The sequence below is a fragment of the Canis aureus genome, chromosome 36 (genome assembly GCF_053574225.1).
Source record: "Canis aureus isolate CA01 chromosome 36, VMU_Caureus_v.1.0, whole genome shotgun sequence".
Lineage (NCBI taxonomy): Eukaryota > Metazoa > Chordata > Mammalia > Carnivora > Canidae > Canis > Canis aureus.
The window spans coordinates 24,887,509-24,909,493 of NC_135646.1; the positions used below are offsets into that span (position 1 = coordinate 24,887,509).

At 40.8% G+C, this 21,985-nt stretch overlaps 1 protein-coding gene across 3 annotated transcripts in view; it reads left to right on the forward strand.

The window, feature by feature from the left end:
• Window positions 1–21,985, forward strand: part of HECW2 (HECT, C2 and WW domain containing E3 ubiquitin protein ligase 2) — a 361,268-nt gene that overhangs the window by 133,503 nt on the left and 205,780 nt on the right. For all 3 annotated transcript variants that reach the window (XM_077885298.1, XM_077885297.1, XM_077885296.1), the window contains exon 2: window positions 4,539–4,864. In XM_077885298.1, the coding sequence (XP_077741424.1) occupies window positions 4,573–4,864 (292 nt within the window). In that variant the 5' untranslated portion in view covers window positions 4,539–4,572. The remainder of the gene's footprint in view (window positions 1–4,538; window positions 4,865–21,985) is intronic.

Sequence of the window (21,985 nt, forward strand, 5' to 3'; positions counted from 1 at the left end):
TGGGTGGCGCCAGCGGTTTGGCGCCTGCCTTTGGCCCAGGGCGCGACCCTGGAGACCCGGGATTGAGTCCCACGTCGGGCTCCCGGTGCATGGAGCCTGCTTCTCCCTCTGCCTGTGTCTCTGCCTCTCTCTCTCTCACTGTGTGCCTATCATAAATAAATAAAAAAATTAAAGAAAAAAAATTAAAAAAAAAAAAAAAGAACAGCCTGGAGGGTTAATTGTATTTTTTTTTTTAAAGATTTTATGTATTTATTCATAAGAGACACAGAGAGGCAGAGACACAGGCAGAGTGAGAAGCAGGTTCCATGCAGGGAGCCCGAAGTAGGACTCGATCCTGGGTCTCTAGGATCATGCCTAGGGCTGAAGGTGGCGCTAAACCGCTGAGCCACCCGGGCTGCCCGTTAATTGTATTTCTGATACTTCTGCACCCAAGAAGGGGAAGTGAGTGGCAGCTGCAGTCACCTCAGGCTCTCTATAAAATGCCCTGTGTCAGGAGCATTCACCGGCAGGTTGTATAGCAGGGATTTTCTGGTATTAGTCCTTTTACTAGAATACTCTTGCTGAGAAAGCTGAACATTGGGCTTATGATTATGCATGATAAACACTGAGTGATGACTTAAAATCGCTTTCTCTTAGCAGCAGATATGATGGAAATCTACTGGGGAAGGATCTTTAGTTGAGAATTTGGTGACGGCTTTCTTCATCTCTTGTCAACTGACCTTGCGGGTCTGAGGGGTCACTGATTTCCTAGGTTTCTCTGATCTCTGCTTATTGCAGGCAGATTATGTGTTCTTTAGTGTCTCTTGACGTAGTGTTTTTCCTCATTTAAATAGTAAAACACACACATGGCGTTTGAAGCATGGTATAGTTGAGCAGGTGTGTGTGCATGTGTGTGTATGTTTGTGTGGTTATTTTTTTGGAATTTGAAGGGTTAAACAGGATGTTAGTTATTATTATTGGTTTTGTTTATCAGTGTCCAGTCTAGGAAGTTAAAATCCTAGGGTGTGTTTCTAGTTTGTAAAAAATCTTTTGACCAGGAATGTTGTCAATAATTGCCCTTCGGGTGAGATTTAGTAAATTCACATTGACCTTCAGATTCTTGAGCAAAAATATTTTAAATAGAAACACTTGCTTGATGTATCTGTTGTCTGCTGCTGTCTGTATCTTCTACACAAAATCTGCTGCTTTTGGAAATGAAGTCGTGTACTAAGGTGTTTTGCTATTTGCTTGGTCACCGCGTGTTTCTTGACCTCTGGAAGAGAAGTGATTTTGTTTTTAGTTGTTGTTTGAGCAGATGTCTGTTATCTGGGAGAGCAGCATAGTGCAGACCTAATCATAAATAGAAGCGCGGGGAGGGGTTTTAAGGAGTGCTACATTGCACTGGGCCCTTTGGGAATGGGACCTGGCGCGGCAGCAGAGGCAGCACATGGGAGGGATTGTCTAAGGGGCTTGAAAGGACCAGCTTTCTGGTTAATAAATATGGTGGCTACTAATCAATTCCCTTTACCATGAGCTTTATCTTCTGAAGCTTTTCAGAAGAGCATGGATCATTTCCTGAAGAAAATTTGTCTTCTTGCAGAAGACCTAGGAATGGAGACGGAGAAACACATGAAGAATTCTTAGATTTCAATAGGAGAAAATGTAAAGCAGCCACCCTCTGTCATTTCACTAGCTCATTTTCCCATGTGAGAATATTGCCTGACGCGGCTCCTGATCTCACAACCCTGAGATCACAACTTGAGCCAAAAGCAAGAGTTGACCCGCTTAACCTAACGGAGCCACCCAGGCATCCCCTGAATGAGGCCTTAAACCCCAAACTAATAAATCTTTTTAAGATGAATTGGCATTGTTGATTCTAATTAATAAATAATAAGGCTAGTGTTAAGCAGAAACTTGCATTTGAATATTTGTTTTCTCTTTGGCCTCGTAATAACCCGCAACTCCGCCCACCCTCCCAAGAGTCTTTGGGACATAGTTACTTGGATTTATTGCATTTACTTCAGACCCACCCGAGATGGTATTGATTTGCTCAGCCGCATCAGTGTTTCTGGGAATTTGTTGTCACTTAGATGGAAAACCCAGAATTTAGTCCCAATTTTTGTCCACTTTCCTCCCTTGTTGCCATTCTGTTGCCAATTCCTTGGGCTCTTTGAAATATTCCCAATTGATATATTTCCTTTCTGTGTTACTAAAATCCATTTCGCAGCACCAAGTGTCAGATGCCTTAACTACCCTGCTTCTAACTGGTTTCCCCACCTCTGTTTCCCTCCTCCTACAAGCAGCCCTGCCGAGGCTCTCAGATGACGTTTCTCATACTTATATTTCATATTTTGACTCTTCTGCTCAAGACCCTGGAATAGCTCCCTCCTCATCACTCTTAAGTGAGGTTTCAACTGACTTGCTTCCTATTCTGTGCCCAAGGTTCTTCTAATTTCTTCTCTGTTTACTCTCGCCTCTCACTATGTGCAGTTACTGGCTTCTTGGTGCTTGGCTTTACGAGTTCTTTCCCAAGAGGATTGTTTGGAAATTGGAATTAATTTCTTTAACGTAGAAACAATTATTTTAGAAACGTTGTTGAGTTCTGAAGCTATAACTCGAAGGGCTGTGCATCCTCATGTAGCTGATTTCTGGCTTCTGGTAGCCAGGAGTCCTGTCGAATAGTAGTGGGGCAGGGGAAGGATGGCCTGCTTTCTCCTTCTTTCCTAATTACAGGGTTATCTAGCACAAGGCAGAAATCACAGTGATTTTTTTTTTTAAGATTTTATTTATTTATTCAAGAGAGACATAGAGAGACAGAGACATAGGCAGAGGGAGAAGCAGGCTCCCTGTGAGGAGGCTGATGCGGGACTCGATCCCAGGACCCCGGGATCATGAGCTGAGCCAAAGACAGATGCTCAACCACTGAGCCACCCAGGTGCCCCCACAGTGATGGTTCATGTGTAGAGGTAGCCGTTAGCATTTGACTTCTGTTAACTGACTTCCAGTCCTTGGAGCCACCCCAACTAAATAGCACATTAATTAATTCACGGAGTACATTATCCTTAAAATAGCAGTAGTTTCTTTCTACTAAACACTTTCACTTCTGATTTTTCTAATCCTTACAACCATCATGCATGGTACTTTAAAGTCCCCTCCACTGAGGAGAGGCACCAGTTGAGACAGGATGAGGTTTAAGCATGTACAACTCCTGATTTATTAACACGTCTTACAAATAGCTTATCTGTATTTGTAAATCACTTAACAGAGGAGGTGCTGTGTGAATGTTTGTTAGTGAGATGTACTGATCACCTCCACCCTTTCTCTACTTCATCTCCTCCCTTGCTATATGCAAGCACCAGGGGGCCACTATTCCTGCTTTTAGAGACAGGATAGCTTCAAGGTCGATGGTTTCTTTTGCTGTTCAGAGCTGTTTTAGTGTGATGTAGACCTACCTGTTTATTTTTGCTTTTGTTGCCTCTGCTTTTGGTGTCGGATCTAAAAAATTATTGTCAAGACTGAAGTCAAGTTGCCTACCGCCAGTGTTTTCTTCTTGGAGTTTTATGGCTTCAGGGTTTTTGTTCAGATCTACAATCCGTTTTGAGTTCGGGTGGGTTTTGTGTATTGTGTAAGAGAAGAGTCCAGTTTCATTATTTTGTTCCAGTTTTCCCGGCACCATTTACTGACACTTTCCTTTCCCCAAGCTTACATTCTTGTTGGGAGAGGGACCCAATAACCCAATAACAGATCATAATAATTGCTGTTGGAGAAAAACACAGGGAGAGAGGAGGCATGGGGAAGGCTGGGCGTTGCAGTTTTAAAGACGATGGCCACCGTATTTAAGAGAGGAGGTGACATTTGAGCAAGTTCCTGAGAAAGACTCTAATGGGTTATATTCTGTGAGAAGGAAATTGAGCAAGTTAACCTGTGCTCAACCGCATATTTCAACTGTGGCAAAATCTTCTGTCTTGCTCTTTTAAAATTTGATTCCATTTTTTAAAGATTTTATTTATTTATTAGAGAGACAGCACAAGCCGGGGGAGCAGCAGGGAGAAGCAGACTCCCCACTGAGCAGGGAGTCCAACGTGGGTTCAAACCCAGGACCCCCGGATCATGACCTGAGCTGAAGGCAGACTCTGAACTGATTGAGCCACCCAGGTGCCCCTGAAATTAAATTTCAACAGGAAATAAATATATGTGTGTGTGTGTGTGGGGAGGGGGTAAAAGAAAAGGGGACCATTCCAGAAGGTGGGGTGTCTAGGAAAGGATGGACCTAGAAGGGCTCGTAGGGGGACCCTCTTCGCCTTGACTGCCAGGAGGAAGCTGTGTGCAGCGAGCTCGAGGGTCCCCGGGGGGTAGGCCTTGCCATCACCTGACCCCGGTCTGTAGAGGCCGCTTCTGGCCTCCTCCGTTGACAGTGGACTAATGGTTTTTATTGTGACAGCAGAGGCTCATCGCGTGGTGGAGCGTTGGTGAGCGCTGGGGGGGCTTCACGGCTGGAAAGCTTGCACCCCGTTCCCTGCGCAGGGATGCTGATGCCTGGGCCCGTGTGTGTCTTGCAGCCTCGTGGGAAGCTAACCTCCAGGGGCAGCCGGGATGGCCAGCTCCGCCCGGGAGCACCTGCTGTTCGTGCGGCGCCGGAACCCCCAGATGCGGTACACGCTGAGCCCCGAGAACCTCCAGAGCCTCGCGGCCCAGAACTCTATGCCGGAGAACATGACCCTCCCGAGGGCGAACAGTGACACGGACCTGGTGACCTCTGAGAGCCGCTCCAGCTTGACCGCCAGCATGTACGAGTACACGCTGGGGCAAGCCCAGAACCTCATTATCTTCTGGGACATTAAAGAGGAGGTGGACCCCAGTGATTGGATTGGGCTGTACCACATAGGTGAGTGACGGGAAGTGGACTTGCACGTGCCTCAGAGCACAGTCAGTGTTACTCTGATGTTGTGCTATTTTGTATTTTTTTTTTCCTGGGGGAAACACACACGCACACACACACACACACACACACACACAAGTAAGTCCAGCAAGATTCTGGGGACGCCCTCCCCCCTCTTTATTTTTTTTTTTATTTTTTTTTTCCTCCCCCCTCTTTAGAAGGGAGAGAATCAACACTAATAAATATCTTTGTGGTGATGAATTTTGTGGTTATATTTCTAGATTAAATGCCAAGACCCGCAGATTTTGTGATATTTTCTCTTTAAAGCTTCGCATCGCCCTTGATCAATAGTCCCGTTCCGGGAAGAGTTGGATGTTAACTTTTACCTGTAGTTTTAAACTGATGAAAAAGATGTCTAGCTTTAGATAACCGATGTGAAGAAATGTCCCGTAGTTTCTAAAGATTGAATTTCTTTTTTTTTAGTTGATTTTTTATTGGTGTTCAATTTGCCAACATATAGAATAACACCCAGTGCTCATCGCATCAAGTGCCCCCCCCAGTGCCCGTCACCCGGTCACCCCCACCCCCCACCCACCTCCCTTTCTACCACCCCTTGTTTGTTTCCCAGAGTTAGGAGTCTCTCATGTTAAAGATTGAATTTCATGGAGAACAACTTGCAGTCTTTGCTATCTTTTTATTTCAGAATTCCTGATGTGTCCTTGATCAGTTAGGTGAAAAAAGTGTCATATTTTCCTAATAAGTGACTTAGGAATAGATTGCTATTTGTTTTAATAAAAATGTTCCAGCTGTGTTTAGCTAATTTGCACCTGTTCTTCATAGGTGAACAAATGATGAATGGCATATGCCAGAAAATAGAAAATTTGCTCCATTGAAAGCAAAAATCCAAACCCTACCAACCAGGCTTTAAGAAAATCTAAATTAAACCTGACAGTAAAAATCTAACATTCCTCAAAGTTGGGGATGTTTTTCACTCAATGGGGGGAATTCCTTTCAAAAATTAACATCAAGTATTTTATTTTATTTATTTAAATTTTTCTTAAAGATTATTTATTTATTTATTTATTCATTCATTCATTCATTCACTCATGAAAGACGCAGAGAGAGAGAGGCAGAGACAAAGGCAGAGGGAGAAGCAGGCTCCATGCAGGGAGCCCGACATGGGACTCGATCCCAGGTCTCAGGGATCATGCCCTGAGCTGAAGGTGGTGCTAAACCGCTGAGCCACCCGGGCTGCCCAACATCAAGTTTTTTTTTTTTTTTTCCTCTTGTTTGTTTTTTGGAGTAAATTAGGGGCAAAAGACCTATTTGTGTTTGGCAGGTGGGACTTTACCTACCCTACGGGACATTTGGTAATGTCTGGAGACCTTTTTGGTTTGCAGAGTTGGGTAGGGAATGGGAAACCAGGGGTGCCACTAAATATCCTGCAATGCACAAGATCACCTCCCACGATAATCTGTTAATGCTACTATTGACAAACTTGATTTAAGGCAAAGCAATGTCCTTGCTGACAGTTTATCAAAATGTTAAACCTGCTAAAATGTATGTTTTTCAGCAACAAATAATTTTATGTTGACTAAAAATTGGTTTGTTTTTACTAATGTAATTCTTTATTAATCATTACTGGATAACAAATCTAAAATGGCAAAAAAAAATTTCAAGAATTTTTATTTTTCTGTTTCCTCTTATGACAACAAAAAAAAGGGGGGAAAACTCTTCATGGTTCAGCATTTTTACCCAGATGTGTTTAAATATATATACAAAATGGGGAAGGTAGGATTTAAAAATCGTATTTTTATCTCTGAAATCTATTATATTCACAGAAAATTCTTAAAGTTTTGTTGGGACTTTGGGAGTGATTCATTTGGTTTTGATGTAACTTTAATTTTTTAGATTTCACAAGACTATTTTCTTTTCATCTTGATATGAGTTTTTTTTGTATTTTCCTATCATCAAGTTCACTAGTCATTTTTTTATTTTTTAAAATTTAAAAAATGTTTTATTTAAATTCAATTTGCCAACATATAGTATAACACCCAGTGCTCATCCCATCAAGTGCCCTCCTCAGTGCCCGTCACCCAGTCACCCCAACCCCTCGCCCACCTCCCCTTCCACAACCCCTTGTTTCTCAGAGTTAGGAGTCTCATGGTTTGTCTCCCTCTCTAATTTTTCCCCACTCAGTTTCCCTCCTTTCCTTTATAATCCCTTTCACTATTTCTTATATTCCCCGTATGAGTGTAACCATATGATGATCATCCTTCTCCGATTGAATTATTTCACTCAACATAACCCCCTCCAGTTCCATCCACGTCGAAGCAAATGGTGGGTTTTCATCCTTTCTGATGGCTGAGGAATAGCCCACTGTATACCTAGACCACATCTTCTTTATCCATTCATCTGTCAAAGGACATCGTGACTCCTTCCACAGTTTGGCTCTTGTGGACATTGCTGCCTTGAACATTGGGGCTCAGGGATCGCGTCATTTCACTACATCAGTATCTTTGGGGTAAATCCCCAGCAGTGCAATTGCTGAGTCGTAGAGCAGCTCTATTTTTAACTTTTTGAGGAACTTCCACACAGTTTTCCAGAGTAGCTGTACCAGTTCACGTTCTCACCAACAGTCCAAGAGGGTTCCCTTTTCTCCACATCCTCTCCAGCATTTATTGTTTCCTGACTTATTAATTTTAGCCATTCTCACTGGTGTGAGGGGGATCTCACTAACTTGTTTTTTCATCTTTATTTTGTTGTCAGTCCCATCCAATGGATTTTAAAATTCCAGTTGTTTGACTTTACATTTGTAGAATTTGCATTTCTTTCCCTTTTTTGTAGATTTTATTTTTCACATAAAATTCCCTGTATGTTATTAACTCTTTCAAACCACATTTTCATTCAGTTTTTTAAAAATTCAATTCAATGTATCTCAATGTATCTGCTTTAAGTTCTCTGCTACATCCAATATACGGGCAGTTTTTATTGTCAGTTTTTCTCTTGATCATTGTTCCCATTTTCTTGCTTCTTTGCATATCTAGCAGTTATTGATTTTACACTGGCTATTGAGAATTTTAAGTTGTAGAAATCCTGAGTTGTGTAGAAAAAATTTTATTTTAATATTAATTTTTCTCCTAGTCTGAAGATTTATTTCTCTGAACATGCTAGATATAATTTTCTGCTTTGTGAGGATGGATCTGTGGAAGCCCAGTGTGGTTCCCCAGCAGTTCTAACTTGATGGGACCCAGCCTCTATTTATTGGTCTCCCCATGAATTTTATTAGAGGTTGGTTTAGGGCTAGCTCTATAGTAGGTCTTGTTGGTCTTTATATTTCTTTTTAAGTAGTAGCATTTCTGGTTTCTGAGCTGGATGCCTAGAATGTTGACCAGGTGTCTCTTCTCTGGCTGGGTCCTAACTCCAGTTTTCTCTAGCACTGCTGGATCTCGAGGAGCTTCAGTGCACTCTCAGCCCTGTAACAGCTACTCTCTGGAAGGCCTCGGTAGTGTTTCTCTGCACATGTGCAGCCCAGACATTAGCCTTCGTCTTGTGGGGCATCCCAATGTGCACTTTCAGCCTTCACACCTCCATAGCTCTTTCTTTCCCCATGCCCTGCCTGTTGATCCAAACTTAGATCTCCGTGTTCTTAGCTTGTCAGAACTTCCATGGTCTCCAGTTCCCTGCACTCACTCAGGAAGTTGTCCCCTAGCTGAGGTCGGGATGGTCAGAATCACCTCATAAGTCACTCTTCTTTCTAGGATTTTCATCTTAAGCCGCCTGTGTATGCAATGTCTGAAAACCACTGCTTCCCAGTTTTACAGTTGTTTCCATCAGGAAGTCTAGTCTGGAACTAATTACTGTCTGAGGACCCGAAGAAGAAGTTTCTTCCATGCCTTTGATTTCCAGGAGGCAGCAAGAGGTTTCACTTAATTTTCCCATCTCACCATTTCAGAGAATCTGAATAAATAAGAAAAGGTAGTTTCAGTTCCATGTTTTTTTTTTTTTTTTTTTCATTCTTCGTAGCGTATTTTCTAGCGGTTTTAGATCCCTGGCAGGGGAGAGAGGTGGAGAACTGCAGCTCTCCGACCTCTTGAGGGATGAGGAAGACCATGGAGACTGGCATCTGCAAGTAAAGACACCACGTGGGAAGAATGAAGAACATGGGGTTCTAGGCATGTCTTTGGTGCCAACAGGTCTTCGCGGCAAATGACTCTGAAAGGCACAGGTCCTGGCATCTACGACATTAAGTGTGGCTCATTTCTATAGTTGAAAGGCCACACTATGTTTAAAAGAAAGCCTGGCTTGTCTGGGACCTCAGGAAGAGGGAACAGAGACCTGGCTTTAGGCAGACAGCCATTTCTCCTGAGGCTAAGATTGGCTCTTCTGACCTCTGCAGTGGAGGCAGCCTCACTTCTGTGGGGACTTTGCCATCCCAGGGGGTGAGGGATAGGTGGCAGCTTTGTAGCTTTTAACTGACAGCTGTTTCCTGTTCCTTCTTCCTTCCAGGGTCAGGGCTCAGCCACAGCCATTCATCTCAGGGCCGGTGGACCCTCCCCAGATTCAGGAAAGTTCTAAACTTGTATGGTAATCCCGCTGGTGGGTAGTCCAGGAGTGGGCTGTGGGCCAGCTCTGACCAGCAAGGGAAAGAGTTGGGGGGAACTTCCTTTTCCAGGGAATAGCTAGAGCCCCTTGTAGAGTCCTTCGACCTCCCCTTCTCTCGTACCTGGGGCCTGGTGACGGGTGTGATGTCTTGAACTGTTGGCTCCTAAGACAACAGCAACCCTAAGACATCAGCTGAGATGAAGAGCTAAGAATGACAGAGCAGAAAGTTAGAAGGAGCGTGGACTGGCTCCAGGAAGGTCTTGCCATCTATGACAACATCTTCCCGTCTTTGCTAAAGTCATCGCTGTGAAGCGGTCTTGTGTCCCCGCTTAGTCCGAACTGAGCTGCTGGTGGTTTAGAGACGCTGAAGCGGAAAGGGGGGGCACGAGCTGCTTGGGCAGAAGGCAGGAGCAGGTGCTGCCTCAGGGTGTGCCCGGGGCTGCTTTCACGGAGTTGAAAACCACTAAACCCCCTCCCTTTTTTTGGGGGAATAAAACAATAAAAATCTGATGTAAACATTTTGACAGTAGTGACTCAAAGCCATGTGGAGATTTTCAAAAGTTTAATAGGACCAATCACATGATAGGAAGTCTCTCGAAGGAGTAAGTACCTCAGGTGCTTCCCAAGCAGTGTTCTGGGGTACTTTATGTGAAGGTGCGGAGGTGATACATTTGGGGGAACCTGAAAGGAAAGAGGAAATGCAAGGCCAGGCTGGGGAAAAGAGTTTTGGGGTACAAATTATGTCCCCAGTGTAAGGCTGTGTATGACTAAATAGAAATATGTGTGCTCTCTTTCTGTCTCTCTCAGGCTCTATGACACAGGTGCCCTGAGAATCCAGGTTTCCCAGCAGTAGCACGCATGCCAGGTGTAGCTTTAGAGTCGTGTACCTCCCACTAGGGAGCAGCACACCCTTCAGTTGAGTCTTGAGAAGCCAGAGGGTCTCCTAGCAACGCCCAGTTTTATTTGTGGAACAGAGAGATGGTCTCTATAGAAATAAATCCCAAAGGGGCAGGGTTTGGGTGGAACGTCTGGCCAGCGAGGTGTGGCTTATTGGCACACTCTGCACTTCGATTGTGTTTCTCTTGGCTTACGTTTTCTTACTCTCTTGAAGTGTGAGTTTTGCTTGTGTTTGGCCAGTTGTTGACAAGGTTTTGCATTGTACAGCTCAGTCCAGAAGACGTTTATATAATCTGGAGAGGAAATATGTATTCCTGGTTCAGAAAAATAAATTGGTCTTCAGGCATTTTGAGCAGTATATAGGTCCTATTGGGAATACAAAGAAAAAAAAAGTCGAAAATATCAAAGTGCCGTTTGGAGTAACTTTGTGTGTGAACAGAGTTCTTAAAACAGGTGCTAATTATATTTTCTCTGTCCAGAAGGTCTCATATACACCCTGAGATTTCCAGAGGTGGTTACAAGGTACCTCCAGGCCTGAATCTCCAAATTACAACAATTAATGCCTTTTGAGAAATCACTAGATTTATAATTTATTGTTGGTCTCCATAATTAGAAGTGACCCCTGACAAGAGTAACACAGATGGCTACTCATTGCTTCCTTCTAAGCTGTCTAAATAAAAAGAGCCAAATACTTTGATATGCAAAAAACCCTTAGGGTACCCAACGGAAATAGCTTTCCATGAAAATTCAAATGATCACTGTTTAAAGAGCTGTGTGAAGGCAGAGCTTATTCCCCTTGTTTTAGGCCCACTATGGAATTCCCCTGAGCCTTTGGTCTTGTGCTTTGCTCTCTGGATATTCAAAAGAAAAAGACCTCGAAAGATTTACTTTGCCATTTCTCATTGGAAATAAGAGAGCTAGGAAGATGCACAGAGCTAGGAAAATGCACATTATGAAAATTAGAAGTATATACTGTTCTGTACACCAGTGCCACTCAGAGTGCTGGTCCACGGTGGATCCATGACTAGATAAGAAGCTTCCTGTAGAATGTAAATCAATGTCCTGCATCCTTCACTGAGAAAATCTTGTTGTCAAAAAAAATGAAAGAATGGGGTTACTGTTGTAGCTATTTCATATTCTGGCTCAAGCTTATCGTGCCATAGACCAGTAACAAATAGTTTGCCAGCATCTCTGGACCACCCTTTGAGTATCCCTTTCAGTGTCTACAAGTTGATTATATCTTCAAAGAGGAATGTCAGAGCAACTGTATTTGACTCAATCTTAAAATATATAATGGCTCATGTACTAGGATTTTTTCATATTTCTTTGCCTTTGAATGGTAAAATAAAAGTAGGATCACAATAGTTAACCAATACATTGGTATTACGTATTTCAGAGGTTTAAAATCCAAAGTTTAAATAGATGTTTTATAGATAAAAAACTAAGGTTCAGGGTGGTGATGCCATACAGCTAGTTGGAGGCAGCCAAGGCTGGACCTTAAGTGTCTTGTGTCTCAGTCATCATTTCTCCTGCTTGGGTTGAAAAATGTAGTCCAGTGTTTTCCAGGCTTTAATTATTGACTCAGTACCTTCTTGATTTTTCCAGTATGGGATTATTACCTATACTATTAAAATTTTCTTTAAACCATCTGGTAGAAAGAAAGAAAGAAAAGGAAAAAAAAAGAAAAGAAAGGAAAAGAAAAGAAAAAAGAAAGGAAATCAAGTTATCTACCCAGACTTTAAGCAGTAAAGTTTGGGAAGGTGTCAGTTGTATTTCTTTCTAATATATATTAACTGTGAAAAAAAAACAACTTTCGACTGTTCACCATCAAGATCATCACCCACAGCACACTTTGAGAAATTCTGGGGTTATCAGCGGTTAAGAACACCGGTTCTGCAATGAGACAGACTGGTGAATTCAAATACATTTAGTAGCTTGAGTGAATTATGTAATCTTTTTGGTATCGATCCCATATGAAGAGCAGCAGAGCTGCCCTATGTGTGCCACTCATGACAGAAACCTTTTTTGAATTTTGTAATCTTTTTAAACCACAATTTCCTCATCTTTCAAAAAACGAAAAACAAAGACGAAAAAAGTACCAGTGTCATGAGAAATAAGATAATGTGTATCAAGCTCTCTCGGCAAGGTGCCTAGGCTTATTGCAAGATCCTGCTGATTGCAAACTGTCCTATTTTGGCTACTGTTAATAATAATCATTTTCCTGGTAGTCTGGAGCTATAGCACTTATCTATTGGATGAATCCACAAGGAGGGATGTCCAGATTAAAGTGACACACCAGGCCACTTCTGCTTTTAAAAACCAAAATCCAATCCTTTGAATCAGGGTTCTAGAAATTATATAAAGCACTTCAAATTTCAGGCTAAATAATACAGCATTTGAATATTATGTAGGTTCTGAACCAACATGCTTTTCAAGGTGATGGGAAAGCTGCAGTTTAATCCAAAATTCAATCAAATGGAACAAAGAATTATGTATTTAGTTTCCAGAATAGCTATCAAATATAGTGAAGAGTGACTATTCTTAAGCTCTTTTGGTATTTTTACATGATTACTGCCAAAGAAAAGTTGTTTCAGGTCATGTCTTTAAATTTTAGAAAATGCTTTTAGAAAATAAGAGCTTTGAACATGAAATGGTTTTTGGAACAACTTAACTCCAAATTACTTTGTGTTAGCTGGTTGTATGAGTCAGTGTCAGTCAGATTATGCTGTACAAATGAGCTAACCCTGAATCCTCAGTGACTTAACAAAAGATGATTTCTTTCTAATGCTATGTGTCCAACATGGATTGACAGGGGCCTTGCTTTGTACTGCTGTTTAGAGGTGCAGGCTCACCATTGTCCTGATTTTTGCCATCTTGGATTATTAAAGGCTCCACCATCGTGGCATTGCAGCATCTGTAACAGAAGGCCTTTCTGGGCAAGTGTCAAAGGAAGAGAGCCCTGGAGACTCCTATACCACCTCTTAAATGCTTCGGCCCCAAGGTGACACCTTTCACCTCAGCCCAGAGTCCATGTCCAGCATCAGTCCCGTGGTCTGTCTAACTGCAGGAGGACTGGGAAATGGGGAGATGCCCTTGGTTCTTTAGGGAGCAGTCAATATCTCTACCATAGTAGATGTGTCTTGCTGACAATGTGTGTAGATGTGTCTTGCTGACAATGTGTGTGGTCCTCTGGACTGTTTCAAAGCCTGTGACATCCTTGCACAGTCCCTGCAAGAATAGATGCCGGGTATTAAAAAGTGTCATACTTTCATCTACGCTTTACAGGGTATTGAGAAGACACACCCAGAGCAGGACCAAGGACAGTACCTGACGTTGGACCACTGGTAGCAGTTAGTAGACTGTGAATTCACAGCATTGCTCTGGCATCACAGAACATCGTGGATCTTTCTTAGAATACGCGTGTTAAAGATTTGGTTCTCGGAGAAGTCCATGTAGTTAAACTGGTTATGGAAGATGTCCCTGGATATTAGGTAGGCTTTAAAATGATGGATAGCTCAGTGTATCCAAGGAAGCTTTAGGATATTTGATGCCCTAACATTCTGTGGAAAGCCATACTTGAAATAGGCATTCTTCTGTCTATATGAATGTTCAGTGGAAGGTTCCATATCCTATTTTGTTTTCTCTATTTTATAGCCTTTTTTCATAGTTTTTTTTTTAACCTGCTTTTGTGCCTTCCATTGAAATGATGAATTTGCTTTACTCCACATTCTTCTCAGTCTATTTATTTGAAAGTTAAACATTCTTCTGTGATGGTTTTTATTTTTTATCTGGTGATTCTATGAATGCTATCTGAGTGTTTTTTTTTTCCACCTTGTGTAATTTGTGTCACTTTTCCCTAAAGGGTGCTTATATAGGTGCTGTAATTAGTAAATGCGAAACGATTGTAAATGTTTTTTTTTTTTATTTTTTTATTTATTTATGATAGTCACAGAGAGAGAGAGAGAGGGGAAGAAACACAGGCAGAGGGAGAAGCAGGCTCCATGCACCGGGAGCCCGACGTGGGATTCAATCCCGGGTCTCCAGGATCGCGCCCTGGGCCAAAGGCAGGCGCCAAACCGCTGCGCCACCCAGGGATCCCCGATTGTAAATGTTTTTTTTTTTTTTTTTTAAAGATTTTATTTATTTATTCATAGAGACACAGAGAGAGAGAGAGGCAGAGACAGGCAGAAGGAGAAGCAGGCTCCATGCAGGGAGCCCAACGTGGGACTCGATCCCGGGTCTCCAGGATCACGCCCTGGGCTGCAGGCGGCGCTAAACCGCTGTGCCACTGGGGCTGCCCTGTAAATGTTTTTGATGGAGTTAAGATCATGTTGGCTTGAGGTTTAGAACTTCTTCATTCTAGGGGTGCCTGGGTGGTTCAGATGGTTAAGCATCTGACTCTTGATTTTGGCTCAGGTCATGATCTCAGGGTTGTGAGATCAAGCCCTACGTTGGGCTCTGCACTAAGCACGACACCTGCTTGAGATTCTCTCTCCCTCTCTCCTCCACCCCAACCTACTCTCTCTCTATAAAAAAAAAAAAAAGGAAAAAAAAAGAAAGAAAAAGAAAAAAGAAATTCATTCTGATAAAACCCATTGCTAATTCACAAAATAATTGCTTACCACATATACTGTTTTTGTTTGTTAAAATTGGCTTTTCATGCTTTTTTAAGGACTAATGGACACATCAATAAAGAAAACGCATTTATAATATCATCCTTTTATCCTGATCTCTCTTAAAGTCTGTTTTTCTGTTATCAGTTGATATATTGGCTTCCTTTTAGTTAGGTTTTGCTTGATGTATGTTTTCCTACTGATTTCCTTTCATCCGTTCTTTGGCATGCTTCAGATAATCTGCTATAAACCACCTATGGATTTATGATTTTTAATCCAATCTGAGGAACTATCTTTTACAACTGGTGCACTTGGTGTTTCAACATTTGCTGTTATTTTTTGGTATATTTGAACTTATTTCCATATCCTGTTTTGTTTTCTCTATTTTATAGCTTTTTTTCATAGTTTTTTTTTTTTAACCTGCTTTTGTGCCTTCTATTGAAATGATGAATTTGCTTTACTCCACATTCTTCTCAGTCTATTTATTTGAAAGTTAAACATTCTAGTTCGGATCTGTTAGCAGTTCTTAAAATTTTTGTTACGTATAATAGAATTAAAGGTTAAAATGAATCAGTATCTTTAAATACCTCTCAAACTGTACAAGGATCTTAGAACATATTCATTACAGTCACCTCCTTCACCATCTTCTCTTTTACTATTGACAACATTTAGGTCCATCCTGTTTTAAACCCCTTTTCCTATGTTAGTCACTATTGTCATTGTTGTGGGTTTTTTATAGACAGGAATTATTCCAGTTTTATATTCTGCATCAAAAGCCATGAATAAACTTAGTGGCTTAAACAACGATTTATTAAATAAGTAAATAATGAGGATAAAAAAAAAAGAGACTTATCTGAATCAGCAGCACTAGAGTACATGAGGTTTGATTTTCTTAAAAAATGCACCTGTGTACACAACAAAAGTTGCATTCTAAAATAAATAGAATTAAGCAGGAGAAGTTTAAAATTCAACTTCAAATTCTTGTTGAGGTACCAACCCAAAGAATACTCGTTTTTTTCCCCCATTGTTAATGTAGATAATGATGAAAGGTATCAAGTATACCCGAAGTCTTTTTGTTTTTTCCCAGTGGGTTTTGCCTGTTGTAGGCTCTTATGTGTTCTCTCTCTCATTTTACACCATTTATTTTTATCTTTATTTTAAAATGAGTCTTATGCTGTAGTCTTCGAGTTACAGTAGAGCTGTGGTAATTATCAAAGTCATTATATTCATTCCTGATGGTTGTTTCCCCACAGTCAGGCTGACATTATTGTTGAATTTTTGAGTAAATAACTTTATAATTACGTATACTTCCTATGGACATCAGAGGAACTATAGAGAGCATCTCAGATTTTCAGTCTGATTGAAGTGGTACAGCCCAGAAGTCATAATTTGGATTCATTGGTAACATTAAGAAATTCTTCCTCTATGTCCTATTTTGTGTTTTCTGTTAAATTTAAATTATGAATTGCAAAAATCCCAGTGTATGCATGCTCATTGAGGAAGCTTGATTTTTCTTTTCCCTCATAAAAATTTACGACGCAACAAAAAATAACGTTTCCTCAATTCACTGCAGTTCAGAAAATCGTTAGGAGACCCACACTAATGCTTTAATTATATACAGAGCTTGAGCTGGTTAGCACCCAGTGGATCCATTAACCTAGCGTTGCGTAGCAGAGTGGCAAAAGGATGGCTTTGGAGTGGGGGTTTGGGATGGATCTGGATTCAGGTTCTGGCTCAGCCTCAGTTTTTTGAGTCAAAATGGGAAGAGTATCAACCTCATAAATTTGCAGGGAAGATGAAACAAGATGACATTTGCGGAGTCTGTGTAGGGTGGTTGTTCCATAGGTGATAACCACCGCACCACCACAGACATTTGTTGAGAGCCTTCTGTTTGTCTGCCACTAGGCAAGGGGATACAAACATGAATCAGCTCACATTTCGGTGGGGTGTGAGATAGGTAGGAATGATGCAGTGTGCTCTGAACAATATTACAGAGGCCATGAGAATATGCAGAAAGAATGATTTAATGCCTGAGATGGATTCAGGGACAGAAAAGTATAGAAGGGGCTTTGCTAAAGAGATGATATTTAGACTTCATCATCAAATAGGACTTTTTTTTTTTTTTTTGGTATTCACACGAGAGAAAATCATTCTAGGAGGTGAATATTTCATATGCATGTCACATCTTTCTCTTTAAGGGGTTACATCTGCTTTACTTGAAGATTGCACCACCTGTTCCATCCCTTTTGGTGCCTGGCTGATCTCTGTGTATCCTTTTAGATAGGATTAATAAGTCACCTACCCCATGATGTACCCCCTAACTTCCAGACAATCAGTCTGATTTCCTACTTCCATAGGAACTTTTTCATATCACGCTAATCAGTGTCGATTACACTGTGCTGTAATTTGTCTTTATCCATGTTTGTCCCTTCAGGTGTGCTTTTAACTCCGTGACTATGTCCTGTTCCAGTTGTATCCTGAGTACCTCACCCAGCTCTCTGTGCTGCATTATTCATGCAGATTAATTAATTTCTTTAAAGAGTAGGTTTTAGATTAGGTCAATTATGACAGGAAAGTGAATACTTTTTATTTTTTTATTTTTATTTTTGAAAGTGAATACTTTTTAATTGGAGATTTATTCTATATTATATAGTTTTCTCCTAATCATTTTATTCAACAGATTAGTTCTAGTTTTCATTCACTCATTTATTACTTCAACAATATTAGGAATTGGGTATATACCAGGCATCTGAAAGAATTTTTAAAATATCTGTGTTTAAGATCATAGTTAAAGAACTGTCATTCCAGTTTTTTTTTCAGTTATTATACAATATTTTGGCCTTTTGCTCCCTTTTTCTTTATCCACGGATTCTGTCTTCAACATGGAAAGCACTATGTGTTTAAATAGAAATGAATTTATTCCCTGAATTCAATGTGGTTACTGCTTTATACTCTCATTCTTTTTTGTCCTTATTCCTTTGTTTGCAAAAATACACATCTGCTCTCTAGCAGTCATGGGTGTTTTTCTGAAAGTTGTGTGTCATGTGGCATGAAGAATATCCATAGGGTTTTTGACATTTTAAAATATATCACTTTTATATTCACAACCTAACTATTATACATCTATGAGCAAGGGCGGTTACAAAATTGTTGATGGATCAAAGAATGCTTGATCATATTTTTACTCTACAAAAATAAGTACGACTATTTTGGAGACTATAATTATAGCATTAAACTATAATATTAGAGACAAATATGTTACTCTAAGACTAATCTACAAAAAAAAAACAACTGAGAATTTGGAAATTTACATTAAGTCAATAATAGGATTTTAAGTATTTATATGCCTTTTTAAAGCATCCCAATATTTTTTAAGTGTAAGTCTGTTGTGACATATTTTTGATAGGATAAAATATTCCATTCAAAAGGGAAAGCCTTAAGAATTCAGTGAACATCTGGAGGAGGTTAAATTTTTAGTTTTGGGCTGTGTGACAGTCATTTTTCCTCTGTTCACTTAATTGCCAAACCCTGTCATTCCTGAGCCATTTCAAGGAGATAAAAAAGGTGAACTGGGTATGCACATGCCCAGCGTAACTGCTGATTTGAGCGAGGTTACAGGTCAGCCTCTATCTAGTAACTTAGACTTTTCCTGTTCATCACGGGATGCATGCCTGAATGGAGCACTATGAAACCAATAAGACTACTTTTTAAAAATTAATTATTATTAGTTGTAAAAGTCTAGCTAGAGCAGTACTGTTAAGATAAACAGCAACATTATCACCTTTGTGTTATATGATGCTATTGGTGGAACCTCCAGGATTCCTCATTTTACATAAATTTCCCTCAAATGTAAGGAAATGGTATTATTTATGGAAGGAAATTGAATGCTGGTAGTACAGTACTATATTTTTCATCATCTGGAATCATTAAATACATGATCCATCTGTTGAAGTTTATTTTAAAACTCAGAGGCATGAGGGTTTTAGATTTAGAAAGGAAATTAATGATCATTTACTCCACTGGCCTCATTTTACAAATGAGAAACGGAGGGCCCGGATGGATTAAGTAATATTCCCGTGGTTGCTCAGTAAAATGGTTGGAAAAAAATACAGTGTTTAATAGGAATTTCCTCCACAGTGGGGTTGCTTTTTAAAGAGAGTTAGGTGCTAAAGTCAATTCCTGCAGGTGATTTTGAATATAGCTAAAATCTCCCTTGAAAAACCCCAGGAAGGCAATATGACTTAACAACAAGTTCAGCACACCCGGTTTTTCTTCCAATATTGGAATAGACTCCTGTCTTAGATTGAGTGCCAGAGAAGAAGTTGGCCTGTGTTTAGGAACTATTTTTATATCCCCCAAACCCTGTCATTTAAGCCTGAATTTCCACTCAGCCTGGTGGGATCCTTGAAAGAACTGCATATTTCAAGCTCCCTGTAGGGGGACACATTCAGGCTCTGGAAAGGCTCCTGTGCAATTTAGATCATTCTCTTTCTCAATCTCTTCTCTTGTACCAACTGAACGTGTGTGCTTACATCAGAATATGTTAAATGAGCATTTACTGTGCCTCCCCTGAACATCATTTCTTCTTTGAAGATTCAGTAGGGTATGAGTCACTTCCGTTGCTGCATGCTTGTAGAGAATTATTTTATAAGTTGTTTTTTTAGTTTTTATAGCACTGTCTAAAATATTCCCCCAATACTTATTGTCCCTTTGTCTGAGGAAAAATTCAGTGAAAGAATTTTACTTTTTTTAGAGCCATCGCAGTTTTTTCACATACACATAAATACTTTCTGTTCTGTTACTTCTCTTTCTTTTTCTGGTGCAGCACGCATTCCTTGGGGATTGATTGATTTTTATTTTTTAAAGATTTTATTTATTTATTCATGGGAGACAGAGAGAGAGGCAGAGACACAGGCAGAGGGAGAAGCAGGCTCCATGCAGGGAGCCCGATGTGGGACTTGATCCCGGGTCTCCAGGATCATGCCCTAGGCCCAAAGGCCAGTGCCAAACTGCTGACCCACCCGGGCTGTCCTCCTTGGGCTTTTAAATCCAAGGCCTGAGTGTGTACACAGACCCTGGGCAGAGGAAAGAGTGAGATGATCTAATATGATTGTTTTCGGTATAAAAACTCTTTGCCATAAAATATTAAACCTACCTATCTTTCTTTAAACTGTTAACTGATGAATTAATTTTTTCCTAAAGGCGGATGTGATCAACACCTGTATGTGTCCATGAGCTGATATATTCAAATGTTCTTCAGATATTCAAATATTTCAGAACTACTTCAATAACTCTTTTAAGAAAGGTATGAAGAATTAAATGATAAAAATGCAGAATTGTTATTTACAGGAAATGATAGGAGGAACGCTGTGGCCCTACTGTTTTCCAAAACCATGCACTTGCAAGTTCTAGTAGCTGGAAAATCACACACCAGACCTTTTGTCAGTCTTCACTGCCCTGGCCTCAGAGGAGGCCTAACTGCTCCCTGTTTCTGGGGCTGTTTCTTCATTGCTTGTGACCCTGTCTCGTGGCTCCCCCAGTCTTCTGGCCATTCATTCTTTTCCTCTTTACCGGAACTCCTTTCTTTTCTTATCCTCTTGTAAGTGAATTTTCTTCTGTTTAATGCCTCTTTCTTTGAACGATTTCATTCACTCCCAGTTTTTAGCCAGTCTAGGCAGAGAGCTTTCTTTCTAACCAAGGGTGGCTGTACCCATGCTGGCTCATGCGAGCCAGTTCTGCACATCTCCTTCTGTCTCTCTGTTCAGTGCCCTCACATTGGTGGCACAAAGTCAGCTGCGAAGAGAGCATGCACGCCACAGAAAGGGGCAAACACTGCAAATCAGGGCTGTACCTCACCCTAGCCAGACCAGAGCCAGTTTGCTGGCTACCTAATATTTAACTCCAGCCTCAGTTGAAAGCTCCCAAGACCATTTTTCTCTGAATATCCTGCCCACTCTTCAAAGTCAGCTTGTTCAAAACAAATTGATGTGTCAGATCAGTTCTTTATTTCCTATTTTTGTTAGCGGAAATGATATATATATTTTTAAATCTCTAAAGCTTGAAAATTGCTTGAGACTTTGACTCTTACTCACCCTCAGTGTAAGACTTAAGTTAGCAATGTTTCCTGGCATTGTCACCATTTTAATTCTCATTTTGTATAGGTCTTTATTATCAGCTCTCTAACTCATGTCTAACATATTCTAGTCCAATCCATGTTTTACATTGCTGTCAAATATTTAATAAATAAAAATTTCTTTTTGCCGGGCATTTTTTTTTTAAAGATTTTATTTATTTATTCATGAGAGACAGAGAGAGAGAGAGAGAGAGGCAGAGACACAGGCAGAGGGAGAAGCAGGCTCCATGCAGGGAGCCCGACGTGGGACTCGATCCCAGGTCTCCAGGATCATGCCCTGGGCTGACTGCAGCGCTAAACCTCTGAGCCACCGGGGCTGCCCTTTGCCGGGCATTAAGCTAAGTGCTTTCCATATCTTCTCTCATTTAATCCTCGAAACAACGTTAATGGAGTAGTGTATCTATTAGGAGTTGTTGTGACTAAAAACACCCAAACCTAGTATTTTTATGGGCCAATAAGTGGCCAGGAAAATGGTATATGCAAATTATCCTCTAAATCAACCAGGGCCCACCTGTTGGTAGGGGTGGAGTTAGCCTTATTCCAGCCACAAGGCTGAGAATGGGAAGAGAGATGGAAGCTGGCTAATGCAACAAATGGCTAATTTAGGCCATTATTAGTATCCTCATTTTATAGAGAAGTAATAGACAAAAGTTAACTTTTCCAAGGTGTTTTCAATTAGGATAAGGAGTTGAAGTTTTCCTCACTTTGCAGCTTATGGCTTTCCATCATCCTTTGTCATAAACCTCCCCACTTATGCAGCAAAGGCTCATGCTCAGATGCTTTGGCTATGAAGTTGGATAGACCTAGGTTTAAATCTGCTTTGCCACTTGCTTCCTGTGTGCCACCGGGCAAGTTACTTACCCCCTCTGATAACAGTAT